The 14,806-nt window shown below is 31.4% G+C and overlaps 1 protein-coding gene and 1 long non-coding RNA gene across 2 annotated transcripts; one reads left to right on the top strand and one right to left on the bottom strand.

Annotated features, from left to right (window-relative positions):
• Positions 1–7,885: 7,885 nt before the first annotated feature.
• Positions 7,886–10,334, bottom strand: LOC140449866 (uncharacterized). Its single transcript, XR_011951906.1, has 2 exons — positions 10,155–10,334; positions 7,886–9,125 (listed from the first exon to the last, which is right to left on the bottom strand). It is a non-coding gene; the product is annotated as an uncharacterized lncRNA (long non-coding RNA).
• A 243-nt stretch (positions 10,335–10,577) lies between these two features.
• Positions 10,578–14,180, top strand: LOC140449865 (uncharacterized). The gene is made up of 2 exons (XM_072543249.1): positions 10,578–10,952; positions 12,631–14,180. The coding sequence occupies exons 1-2, from the start codon at positions 10,688–10,690 to the stop codon at positions 13,152–13,154; spliced, it is 789 nt and encodes a 262-aa protein (XP_072399350.1). The 5' UTR covers positions 10,578–10,687; the 3' UTR covers positions 13,155–14,180.
• The last annotated feature ends 626 nt before the right edge of the window (positions 14,181–14,806 follow it).

The raw sequence follows: 14,806 nt of genomic DNA, 5'->3' as shown, positions 1-14,806 counted from the left end.
TCAGATCAGAATATAAACTTATGGTAAATTTAAACAACCTAAATTAATAAACTACACTAATTCAAATCCGTAACTATATGTAAACTAAACATTTTAACTAACACATATAACCTATTTCGCATTCGCAATTATTAATTTCTGTAACTCACTTAAATGTATAGTTGGTTGCCTATGCACATGGCTCACTTAAATATATTTACAATATTATAATTATTAAAATAAAACTTTTTACACTTATAATATGCTAATTTCTTAAGAATACCCTCATATAAATAATTTTTATAAAATTCTCTAGTATATAACTTATTAAAACAACCAAACACCCCCTACATCCAATATTATCTACTATATAACTTATAAATTATTTTTCTCCTTTTACATTTAACACTATTTTTCTTCCTCCTATGTTTAAAATCATTTCAATATATATATATATATATATTTATATATATATAATATATATATATATATATATATATATATATATATATATATATATGGAAACCATCAGGGTCTTCTAACTCTAATGCCACAAATGGTTGCATTGCTCCTGTAGTGATCTTTCCCAAGTTAATATGCTCCTTTTCTAACTTGCTGCACCGTACTGAAGACGACCAATAGTCAGAAATACGTATATACGGTTGCCTTCCATCGATATACCATTTTTGGTTTTCTGTTTTGCGAGACATGGCCATTACTTTTTACTTATATACAGGGCCGCCGTTAAGGTATTGGCCGCCCGTGTGCACTTAATATTTGCCGCCCCCCTTCCAACACTTTAGACATACATACTATTATTTAAAGAAATGTGCAGAAGATGAATAATATATAACAGTAATAATTTGTAAATAGATAAATACTTGACATTTAGACTAATCTCCATGATCCAACGTCCATATATTATCCTAATGTATATCCTAATATCCCATCCTAATATCCTAATTTAAACGTCTTTATCCTAATTTAATAACCATGATCCAACGTCCAGAAATGTATATCCTAATATCCTAATTTAAACGTCATTTAATAAATAAACCGTGATAGAAACATAAACACATAAAAAAACTAAAACACACTTTTCGGGCTTTCGTCTCGAAACTTTTATAGTTAAGTTGGGAAATGTTGATACAACATTATTTTCGTAATATATTCAAGAATATCACTAGGACTTTTTTCTGCGGAAAAAAATTGTTGAATAGCTTTAATTTCTTCATATAAATCGTTGCACTAATGTCAGTCTCTGAGCTGTTTATGTCTGTAAGGGCTTGATTCACTTTTTCACAATTGGTTTTAAGTTCATCATCGTTTTTAACTTTGGTTATGCCATATATTACACTAAAAATGTCTATGTGTTGTTGAAGTAATTGGAACCGTTCTTCAATTGCTGTTATGGCAGCATCCAAAATCTTAAAATAAAAATTTATTTTAAATGACAATTCTAGAGATAATATAGGTTTATCAGCTCCCTCATACTCAAAATGCACTTTTTTTCTTCTAATTCGTTCGGTAGAGGAGCTAGGAAAATCTTCTTCTATGTTAGCTTTTGTAGATATCTCTCTGGATTCGGTTACAAAATTTTGAAAATGTTCATCAGAACGTTTGGTTGTGAAATATTTTTTTAAATTATCAGGTGCATCAAGTCAAGATTTTATGTCAAATTTTGGACTTTGAAGGATTTTGCTAACCACTTTTATTTTACTTAAAATATCTTGCCACAGAACACATGAATTTGAATTTCCAATTTTTTTTAAGGGATTTTGCTAAAGTCCTAGTATTCATATCCCTTGTGTTATCATTTTGCAATTCTTCTAAAGCGTCATATATTTCACTAATCTGGATTTTTAATGATGCGATTGCATTGATCCGACTCTCCCATCGCGTGTCTGACAATGCTTTTAATGTCAACTTTGGTAGGTACTTTAATAAAATGTTTCATCTAATATTGGAAGAAGAAAAAAATACATATAGTTCCTGTACAGTATTAAAAAATTTCACTGACTCAAAACTTATTTTTACTGCATCATTCACCACCAGATTTAAACTATGCGCAGAACAGGGAATAAAAAATGCTCGAGGATATTTTCTTTTGCAATCCAATGTGTTTACCACGCATATTGGCTCCATTATCGTAACCCTGTCCACGCAAATTATTAATATTTATATTTAATTCATTCAGTTTATTTTCTATAAATTCAAACAGAACCTTGTCCAGTTACGTCAGTTACAGGAGAAAAGCCCAAGAAGTACAATTTCCATTATTTGTCACTGTTCCGTACCTGCAAAAGGGTGGCAGTTCAAACAATAAATAATATTTTCTGACATTTTTTTTTACATTAGGATGAAGAAAAGAAGTATACATGATAAATGAAACGCATTTGAGTATAATCACGTACTGAATAATTATTATTGTTTGGAATATTAGAGTTCACAGAATTATCTGAATCGTTACTATTTAATTATTTGAATTTATTTTCGTTTTAAAAAAGTATTATCATCAGTGGACTGCTTTTGGCCGCCCCTATTGTTGGCCGCCCGTGTGCGATGCACACTTGGCACACATGGCAGCGGCGGCCCTGCTTATATATATATATATATATATATATATATATATATATATATATATATATATATATATATATATATATATATATATATATGTAAATACTTTTTTCTTTTTGGGTGTGGTAGTCAATAAAAAATAGAGCTTTGCTAAGGCGTACTATTTATTCTGAATCCAAGCTTTCGGTGGTTTTTTGCCACCTTTATCAAGGTCTACAAAGAAAATTACTATGTTGTAACAAACTGAATGGTGCCAAAAAGGCTGTAAAAAACTATAAAAAACTTACCCGAATGTAAGATTCGTGGCATAAACAACAACGTTAAATAACATGATAAAACTGAGGTTGCAACTAAACTTAAAAATGTTACTGTTAAAAAACACTTTAAAAATTACTAAAAACGTTAAAAGTTAAAAACAAAATGAAGGACGACATGTTGAAACAGTCGTCGTTGCAGGCTTGATTTCAGTCACATTTCACGAGCAGAAAGAGAAAGTGAGTGGATAATTATTGTTTAAATAGTTTGGAGAAAATACAAAAAACAACTTTGAAAATAACGTCTAACAGAATACTGTTAGTGAATTTTTAGTACTGCCAACTGTATTACCAACTTGAAATTAAGCGGGAAATTAAAATTGTAAATTATAACATAAGCAATCGAAAGAAAATAGTATTTAGTAAATAGGTTTAGAAAAAACAACTCAAAACAAAACAAAACTGAATTAGTAATTGCAGTTTGATCGTAAATATTCAATTAATAATGAAATTTCAAAAAAAAAAAAGGAAAGAACCAAAGAAAACTCTGAGATGCAAAATAGCTCAGTCAAAAGTCAATATAAAATTGTAAATTTTGCTAAGATTCTGGATCTCAGATCTCTTATTAAGATTGTTATTATCACTCTTGCTGATATGTACCATCTCTAAGAAAGTTCTCTTGAATTTATTTTTCTCTCTGGCTAATATTTTTACATTGTTGAAATCTATCTTATGGTCTAGATCGATAGTATGCTCTGCCAAAGCACAAGTAGGTTTGTTTAATCTACAGTCACTCTTATGAGAAATAATACGGCTAGACAGATTCCTTCCAGTTTCACCAATGTACGTGGATGGACATTCAGTACATTGAATGCAATAAACAACATCTGTAGTCTCTAGAGTGGTTAGGGGTTGTTTTATTTTGCTATACAGCTGACGTATGGTTTTGATGTTCTTGTTAGCTATTTTGATATTCTTAAAGTCTTTAAAAATCTTAGTGAGTTCAACGGTTAGTTTCGGAATATATGGAAGGGCATAAAAATACACACTTGTTGGAGCAGAAATATTTTGTGCTGAGGGCACTGATTGTGACATAGTAAGTATGTTGTTTCTATTAACAAAGGGGACATTAAAAATTAATTTATTTATCAGTCTTAGAGGATATGAATTTTCAACAAAAATATTGCGTAAGAGGTTGAGATCATGTTGGAGATAATCCGGATGAGACAACCTTTTGACACGTTCTTTCATCGCTAGGACTAAATTAGTTTTCATCCTCGGGGGGTGGTAGGAGTGGTAGCTTATGAATCTATTGCTACATATGGGTTTTCTATACCATTGTGTTTTCACAACATTATCCTCACATCTATGCAAACTCATGTCAAGGAAAGGCAAAGATCCCTCCCGCTCCTCCTCGCACGTGAATTGCAAGTGTGGGTTTTGTTGGTTGAACACATTTAACGTAGAGTGTATGGAGTCTGCAGGTAGTGCCAAGATTAAGTCATCCACATATCTCTTTATGAACGGTATTTCAAAATTGATTTGTTGCAAACTATCTTCAATCAAATCATCTAAGACATAATTGCACAGTATTGGTGAAATACTGGAACCCATTGGAGTACCAAAGACTTGTTTGTAGTAACAGTCATTAAAAATAAAAACATTAGAGTCAAAAACAAAAGAAATGAGTTTTTTGATATTAGCTAAGTTAAGGGTTGTGTGTATTGATATGTCATCCCAGTGTTTCTCAACGCTAACCAATATTGTGTGTAATGGTAAATTAGTGAACAGAGACACTACATCAAAACTAACGAGCTTATAGTTCGTAGGTAATTTAAAATTATTAATAAAAGAACTGAAACTGAAAGAGTCCTGAATGCAAAACTCGCTGTTATTACTGTACGTTTCTGTGAGAATATTAGTTAAATATAATATTAGTTAAATATATATTTTTGGGAGAGCATAAATATTTTATGCTCTCCCAAAAATTCATAAACCTACTCTGTCTATGAGACCAATAGTGTCCTCAATAGGTACACCTAATGGCCCCATAGCAAGTTTTTTAACTAATATTCTCACAGAAACGTACAGTAATAACAGCGAGTTTTGCATTCAGGACTCTTTCAGTTTCAGTTCTTTTATTAATAATTTTAAATTACCTACGAACTATAAGCTCGTTAGTTTTGATGTAGTGTCTCTGTTCACTAATTTACCATTACACACAATATTGGTTAGCGTTGAGAAACACTGGGATGACATATCAATACACACAACCCTTAACTTAGCTAATATCAAAAAACTCATTTCTTTTGTTTTTGACTCTAATGTTTTTATTTTTAATGACTGTTACTGCAAACAAGTCTTTGGTACTCCAATGGGTTCCAGTATTTCACCAATACTGTGCAATTATGTCTTAGATGATTTGATTGAAGATAGTTTGCAACAAATCAATTTTGAAATACCGTTCATAAAGAGATATGTGGATGACTTAATCTTGGCACTACCTGCAGACTCCATACACTCTACGTTAAATGTGTTCAACCAACAAAACCCACACTTGCAATTCATGTGCGAGGAGGAGCGGGAGGGATCTTTGCCTTTCCTTGACATGAGTTTGCATAGATGTGAGGATAATGTTGTGAAAACACAATGGTATAGAAAACCCATATGTAGCAATAGATTCATAAGCTACCACTCCTACCACCCCCCGAGGATGAAAACTAATTTAGTCCTAGCGATGAAAGAACGTGTCAAAAGGTTGTCTCATCCGGATTATCTCCAACATGATCTCAACCTCTTACGCAATATTTTTGTTGAAAATTCATATCCTCTAAGACTGATAAATAAATTAATTTTTAATGTCCCCTTTGTTAATAGAAACAACATACTTACTATGTCACAATCAGTGCCCTCAGCACAAAATATTTCTGCTCCAACAAGTGTGTATTTTTATGCCCTTCCATATATTCCGAAACTAACCGTTGAACTCACTAAGATTTTTAAAGACTTTAAGAATATCAAAATAGCTAACAAGAACATCAAAACCATACGTCAGCTGTATAGCAAAATAAAACAACCCCTAACCACTCTAGAGACTACAGATGTTGTTTATTGCATTCAATGTACTGAATGTCCATCCACGTACATTGGTGAAACTGGAAGGAATCTGTCTAGCCGTATTATTTCTCATAAGAGTGATTGTAGATTAAACAAACCTACTTGTGCTTTGGCAGAGCATACTATCGATCTAGACCATAAGATAGATTTCAACAATGTAAAAATATTAGCCAGAGAGAAAAATAAATTCAAGAGAACTTTCTTAGAGATGGTACATATCAGCAAGAGTGATAATAACAATCTTAATAAGAGATCTGAGATCCAGAATCTCAGCAAAATTTACAATTTTATATTGACTTTTGACTGAGCTATTTTGCATCTCAGAGTTTTCTTTGGTTCTTTCCTTTTTTTTTTTTGAAATTTCATTATTAATTGAATATTTACGATCAAACTGCAATTACTAATTCAGTTTTGTTTTGTTTTGAGTTGTTTTTTCTAAACCTATTTACTAAATACTATTTTCTTTCGATTGCTTATGTTATAATTTACAATTTTAATTTCCCGCTTAATTTCAAGTTGGTAATACAGTTGGCAGTACTAAAAATTCACTAACAGTATTCTGTTAGACGTTATTTTCAAAGTTGTTTTTTGTATTTTCTCCAAACTATTTAAACAATAATTATCCACTCACTTTCTCTTTCTGCTCGTGAAATGTGACTGAAATCAAGCCTGCAACGACGACTGTTTCAACATGTCGTCCTTCATTTTGTTTTTAACTTTTAACGTTTTTAGTAATTTTTAAAGTGTTTTTTAACAGTAACATTTTTAAGTTTAGTTGCAACCTCAGTTTTATCATGTTATTTAACGTTGTTGTTTATGCCACGAATCTTACATTCGGGTAAGTTTTTTATAGTTTTTTACAGCCTTTTTGGCACCATTCAGTTTGTTACAACATAGTAATTTTCTTTGTAGACCTTGATAAAGGTGGCAAAAAACCACCGAAAGCTTGGATTCAGAATAAATAGTACGCCTTAGCAAAGCTCTATTTTTTATTGACTACCACACCCAAAAAGAAAAAAGTATTTACATATATTTTTTCCAAACTAGTCAAAAAACTTTGGACTATATATATATATATATATATATATATATATATATATATATATATATATATATATATATATATATATATATATATATATATAAATATTTAATCTTGTACGTATAGACAATAATAGAGCTAACATTCAATAAAACATGCTGTAAAAACAATAAGTTACCTTACCTTGCAAAAATAGAGCCAGCAAAAATGTAAACAATGTCGGAAAAATTACTGAGTGCTACTAAAAACACAAAAAATGGTCGGTCTACGTCAGAGCCTTAAACCACACTAACCAAAGTTCGTTAAGATTTAGTGAGGTATGTACCGCATTGGCTACGTCGAGTTAAAGGTGCTGCCATCTCGTTAAGTTGATTTAAATTAAATGTAAACCTGCCCCATGTAACAACTAACCCCGGTCTTCCCTATTATTTCAGATCGTTTCTTTGTACACGTCGTCGTTTTTTTTTTTATTCTGTGGACTTTTGGTAGTGGTAATAAATCCGAAACAGAAACATTGGCTTTTCATGCTCCAGGAATTGGATCTATTTCAGAATTTACTTGTGGAACTGTATATTTGAATCGACTCTACGTATAATTACCCGCTGCGGAAAATTCCCACACCCTCCCTTAAACATAATATAAGAGCTGTAATCGACTAGGGATCAATATTATACAGTGTCGCATCACAGTGTCATTTAAACAAAATCGTGAATAAATGTCTTAAATTGTGCATAAGAGCCCTAAAAATACACCGATCAGTAAGTCGAATGCTGTAAAATTCCAATGGATAAGAGACGAAAAAATTGACATAATCTTTTAATTAAATTGTATGAAAAGAAATAAGTATAATACCTAAAATATACTAGCTGTTTTTAGCAGACTTAACAGAAAAGTATTGAACAAAAAGGAAAACTCCAGATGAACTATAATTTTATTCAAAAATAACAATAACTATATAAATATGACATAAACTCAAATTATAATATCGACTTAAATAATTTGGAGCAAGTTCAGGTATACCTACTCTTTAAGGGACCGTAGCAATTTATCCGTATCTTTAAGGAAATTGATGTTTATCTCTGAACGTTCACAAATACGTAGGCAGTCCGATAAGTACTTGGCTCCGATAAGTACAGTCCGATAAAAGTGCGCCACTATCTCAAGAGAAATCTATTATCCTGTAATACATTTTCATATACGGCTAATGTTAAAATTTCAGGCGAATCGGACACGTAGTTTTGTTTTGATCACATGAGTTTCAATGTGATCGCACATCGGTTTTTGATGAGAAACACCCAGGTGCCTGAAATCGGCTATCACGGAGGATAACTTGACAAAAGTCCACAATTTCATATTGGCAGATAGCCTACTAAAGGTACGTGAGATAGCTGAAAGAGTAGGGATCTCAAAAAACCGAGTATATCATATCCTGCGTGAAATTTTGGGCATGAGACAGCTGTCGGCGCGATGATTGCCGCGTTTGCTTATTCCAGACAAACTTAACCGTTAGACCACTTCAGAGCAATGTTTGACGCTACATAAGCGAAGTCCGAAGGAGTTTCTACGTCGTTTCGTAACGGTTGACGAAACATGAATCAATTGGTACACACCTGGGACCAAGAAACAGTCGAAACAGTGGCGGCACCGGCGAACGTACTCCGAAGGAGGGGAAGACAGTCTTATCGGCCGGAAAGGCGATGGCCACCATTTTCTGAGGTTATCTACGTCGACTACCTAGAGAATGGCAAAGCGGTCACAGGGCTCTACTACGCCAAATTATTGGGACGATTCGACGCCGAATTGCAAAAAAATGACCCCATTCAGCGAAGAAAAAAGTGATCTTCCACCATGACAACGGACCCGCCCATACCTCCGCCGTCGCCAAGCCGAAATTGCTCGAATTGGGCTACGAATTGTTGCCCCATTCACCATACTTTCTAGATTTGACCTCATGTGACATTTTTTTGTTTCCAAACTTGAAAAATTCACTCGCCGGGAAGAAACTTAAGTCGAAACAGGAGGTCATCGCCGCCATGGAAGCCTGCTTTGCAGACCTCAAGAAAACGTATCCAAAAATGTTAAAGGTGTGGGTTGTGTGTACAGCTGCCGGAACGAACCATGTATTACCCTCCTTTTGTATTGACGTGGCATATCTATAAAATAAAAAACATTCATCTATAAGGAGTTTCTGGGAGACTTGATCCGCAGGGATCATATCTCCCAGATAAGAAGGAATCAAGTCTCTCCCAAGAGGCCATTTTAATATTTTAGTCTATAAAAATATGACAACAAACTAGAACTCACTGCAAACTTTGCAAAACGTAAACTAAATTATTATGGTGTTAAATAAAAATTATGAAGAAATTATGAAGACAAAAACGCAGATTTATAAAACATTAGTGCGAAGTATTATGACATATGGGGCCGAAAATTGGATCATAAACAAGAAAAACAGCAGTAAGATAATAGCAACAGAGATGGAATGCCTGCGAAGATGCTGCAGAGTAACAAGAATGGATAGGAGAAGTAATGACGAAATAAAGCAAAGAACATCAATAGAAACAGACATACTAACATATATAGAACAAAAAAGACAAAAGTGGTATGGACATGTAAGAAGAGCTAGCGACAGCAGATGGATAAAGAGAATAACCGAATGGAGCCCTATAGGAAGGAGGAAAAGAGGACGACCCCGAAAATCCTGGAGGAACGAAGTAGACGACGCCATGAGTAAGAGAGGACTAAACGATGGAGAATGGAACAACAGAGAGAGATGGAAACGGTTGAGCGAGGGAAGGCAGTGAATACTGTAGAATCCCTAAATATATATATATATATATATATATATATATATATATATATATATATATATATATATATATATATATATATATATATATATATATATATATATATATATATATATATATATATATATATATATATATATATATATATATATATATATATATATATATATATATATATATATATATATATATATATATATATATATATATATATATATATATATATATATATATATATATATATATATATATATATATATATATATATATATATATATATATATATATATATATATATATATATATATATATATATATATATATATATATATATATATATATATATATATATAAATTATATGAAACACTCACCTAAACAAAAAGTAAAGAAAATCAACTTGAAATAATTCTGAAAACACTTCTCGGTAGGGACAAAATAATTGTAATGAACACCGTGCTCTTCGTTGAGTATTCTAAAACCAAATCTAACGAAAACTAAACATAAACATAATAATAAATTAAATTACGTCGTGGTATCTACTCTACGGGGATCTACTGCCATCTGTCATACTAACAGGTATGTACGTACCTACGCTATGTTGCCGGTTTTATAATTCTAGGCTGCTTATTTACTGAAATTTTAAATAGTAATCAAGTCTCCCTCTTCTTCCCTATAATCAAAATGTACTTTCTACAATGTCTCCCTATTTGAAGCATACAACATATGCATTATAAAATATCCCAACACTGCCAAACCAAAATATTTTATTTCATGGTTGACAATTGACATTTGCAGCTATATTCAGCTTGTAATTACATTCTCAACCCTGTTCCCTGTTTTTGATTCAAGAAAAATATTTACTTTTATTTTATCTGCTTTTATCTTCTTTTGAGAGAAAATCTAAATGGAAGTGTATCAAGAATCAATTAATGTTCCAAAAGAAGAATGTAAGATCAAAATAGAAAATATTGATGTCTATGATGTTGAAGTTTCTTGTTCTGTTAAAACTGAGATAAAGGATGAGTTAGAGTTAGATTCATGTTCTCTTAATAAGGATGCACACATTTATTTTGATAGTAGCAATTCTTTAGACTCAAAAAATAAAGCATTTAATATTGAAGACATCAAATTAGAAGAGGATAAACCTGATATAATTCATATTGATAATGGTACATTTTTATTTATATTACCAATAATAGTCTATTTCTTACCCCTATCGCACTAAAACTATATTTTGGGGTAATTGTATTTCAAAGATTCTAATTTTTGAAAGATTTTCTAAACAAAATATTTTTAAGACAAATACTTAAAAGAAAATATTAAGTGTCATACCTGTATCAGCCTGAAACAGAAACTGTCCTTTGAAGAAATATTTTCACAAATTGTTAAATAGGTATTTAAACCACAGTTATAAAAAAAGCTGGCAATAGCAGCGTAATGATTGCCCCTAGATCATACTCACATATTTGTATTTCCATTAGTTTGGCACATTTTATATCTTAATGTTCTTTTCTGGATAATTTTAGAATATATTTATTTATTTAGGGGATGTCTGATACTGACAATAATAGTGTGCTAACCATAATTTAATAACAATTGGATAATTATGTATAAATATTGGAAACAAAAGAGTACATAAAAGTGTTATTCCTAATAAATAAGATGAATGGTCTGACATTCTGTGACTTATTCAAAGATTTTACCTGTGTTTCCCATGAATTACTGTTGTAAAACATGCATAAATACAGTATTAGGTGAACCACTCCTAATCTATTTAGATCATACTTATCAAATAGAAAACAGGTAGTTTGTCTTGATAGCAGCTATTCTGATTTTAATACTTTCGAATATGGGGTTCCTCAAGGTTTGATACTAAGACCCACTTTGTTTCTTATTTATCTGAACAATTTATTTCATTACACTTTTCCTATAAATTGTGTATGCTTTACAGATGAGACAACTCACATTAATAGAGATATTAGTCAACATATTTTAAAAATTAAAATATTGATACTCAAAACAAAAAACTGGAGTTTGCTAATAAGCCGAAATTAAATGAAGACAAAAATCAGAATTTGATTTTTAGTTCTCATTGGAAGTACATCTGAGGAAATAGTGTTAAACTATTAGGAATCTTCCTAGACTATAATTTGGACTGGAGTGCTTATACAGATTGATTTAATATCAAACTTAGATTATGTGATTCCTAAGAATACCCTTAGAATGTGCTAGTTTGCACTGTTCCATAGTTGTTTACAGTACAGAATAACTGTTTGGGGTGGCTCTTGTCAAGCAGACAGAATGTTAAAACTACAGAAAATAGTAATGAAGATACTTATAAGAACAGAGTATAAGGAACACTGATGAGATGCTAATTGAAATTCATGCCAACAAAGGTAAGTTTAACATAAACTCCAACTTCCATGATCACAATACAAGATCTAGAGATGCTATTATAGCGCAACTGATGTTGGTATGTATTTCTTTTGTCAGATGAAGTAGAAACTCTACACTTATTATCATTTAAGCTTAAACTCAAATAACACTTTTTAAAACATTGTTTCTATTTTAATGACTTATAGCTTTTATACAATAGTACTAGTTTGGCCAGGGTATTTGCCAGTCTATTAAGATAATATTTCATATTTTTATGTGTGTTTGTTGTTTTGATCTAATATAAAATAACTTTTGATGTCCGGCCGTTAAGGAAAGTACTTATTTGTAGTAAATCCTTATTGATGTGATCCTTCCGTAAAGGAATATACAATTTTTTTAAATATATGTCCAAACCACGTGATTTCAATTCATTATTCTTGACACAATTTTTATAGTGTGGATTTATTTTAGGTTTTCTCCAAACAGACCATAGACTGGAAAAGACGGAAACATTTCGTAAGCAGTTATGTCATAAAGAACAATCCATTAGTCAAAAAGAGAAAACATTCAAGTGTGATATTTGCTTAAAGGAGTTTAATCATGAACCTAACTTCAAAAGGCATTTAGGAAGACACACTAGAGAAAAATGTTATCAATGTGAACTTTGTCTTAAGAGGTTTGATTATCCAAGGGATTTGAAGAAACATCATAGAAGGCACACTGAAGAAAAGCCTTATCAATGTGAAACTTGTGCTAAGCAATTCACTTTAAAAAGAAATTTAAATGGGCATATGCTAGTGCACACTGGCGAAAAATATTATGAATGTGAAATTTGTTTAAATATTTTTGCACGTGCAGGTACATTAAAGAGACATTATATGAAACATACGGGAGAAAAACCTTTTGAGTGTGGAATATGTTGTAAACAGTATGCTCGAAGAGACAATTTAAATAACCATATGAAAGTGCACAGTGGAGAACAATATTTTAAATAAAAAATAATTTAAGGATGGTTTTTATTTATTTAACCTTTTTTAACAAGAAAAATGTCGGTGTATGTTCAAGTTAGAATTATTACATTAGCCTCAATAAATGATATTATTTATTACACCTCAATAGTGTTATTGATTTAGTCATCAGTTCACCCTGATATTCGGCAATATTCATTGGATTTTGTTAAAAAACTGAAACAGGTCGATTTCTATTCCAAAGGTGTCATCTTTTAAGGATATAGACATATATCATTTGGACGGCTTTTTGTAGAAAGGAACCAACCTCAAAATCGTATTCTTGAGTAGATTGATATTAAAGTTCTGACGGTAATAGAAAATTCAGTTTAGGTCAAAAATAGTTTAAACTTAGAACATTTTAAAATGAAAATGCAACATAATTATTAACAAATTAAAAAAATATTTACTAATATGAAAATTACTAGTATTATGTGGGTTGGTTCTTGTTTAAATAAAAAATAATTTATTATAAGAAAAGTGTCAGTGCAAGTTCAAGTTAGAATTATATCAGCCACAATAAATACTGAAATTTTTCAACTTCTTACAATTTATGTACTCGTGGTGTTATTGATTTAGTCATAGCCCATCACCCTGACATTCGGCAGTATTTTTAAAATATTGATATCAACTAAACAAAATTTAAATATTAGCGCCATATGTCATTTACCGAAAGTTAAGGATGGTTAGAGATCCCTCTTACATATCTCTGGGATGGATATTGTATTCACAAGAAACACGGAAATAATCTTATCCCTGTCATGTATCTCAAACTGTATAGCATACCATTCTCATTTTAACTTTATTAAGAAGGATGCTTTGGAATCATCGATAAATGTGGATCCTTTGACTCCACCAAGAATTAGATTAACCAATAACTCCAACAGTCGATATCTTCTAGCAAGATTAAGGGGACCGGATGTCTTGAAATCCATTAAACTACATCTTGCTTTTCTACACGACCAACTTTTGCTTCAGTATGTTACGAAGGATTCACCAATACAAGCGTTAAACTCTTTTTTTCTTCCGAATGACTTTCACTAAGACTGAAGATCTACGAAAAATCCTTCTAAAATTTAACGATGCCTATGAAATTGGTTCAACTGAGGCGGAAGCTGATCTTGCTGCTTTTAGGTCCTTTCTCACTTCGAAAAGAATTATTCCTCTTAAAAAATCAAGAGAAAGTCACCGAAACTACTATTCCATTTGCCTCTCCAAAACGAAATTTTTAAATAATACGTGTTTTGTTGGACTAGAAACCTCAAATTATTTTAGTGATGACAACTTTAGCATGGTTCGGATTCATATTCCTTCTATAAGATATAAAGCAGATGAATTATTTTTGGTTCTAGAGGAATTAGGATTTCCCCCGCTAGCTGCCGTTACCGAGCACTGGCTTGAAGTCAACGAGCTTTTTTTGTAGAAAAATATACCACAATTGCTAGAATTGTAGGTATGATCGTCGTAAGTTCAGCTCATGGTGGCACCCTAATTCTACAAATAATGATTTGTCTTCTATAACAAAATATGACTCTGCTGAATGAATCCTTTTTTGAGTTTTTATTGGTTTATAACAAGAATCTTAATCTATACATTATTTGCGTTTATAGATCACCTGATTCTTTCACGGAAGTATTTTT

Source organism: Diabrotica undecimpunctata, chromosome 9 (genome assembly GCF_040954645.1).
Source record: "Diabrotica undecimpunctata isolate CICGRU chromosome 9, icDiaUnde3, whole genome shotgun sequence".
Lineage (NCBI taxonomy): Eukaryota > Metazoa > Arthropoda > Insecta > Coleoptera > Chrysomelidae > Diabrotica > Diabrotica undecimpunctata.
This window is presented reverse-complemented; position numbering and strand designations above follow the sequence as displayed.

Bases quoted from the DNA above. Each gene is read 5' to 3' on its own strand.
- LOC140449865 (XM_072543249.1), top strand. From the start codon at position 10,688: ATGGAAGTGTATCAAGAATCAATTAATGTTCCAAAAGAAGAATGTAAG. The intron at 10,953-12,630 runs GTACATTTTTAT...GATTTATTTTAG, and splicing joins TATAATTCATATTGATAATG to GTTTTCTCCAAACAGACCAT.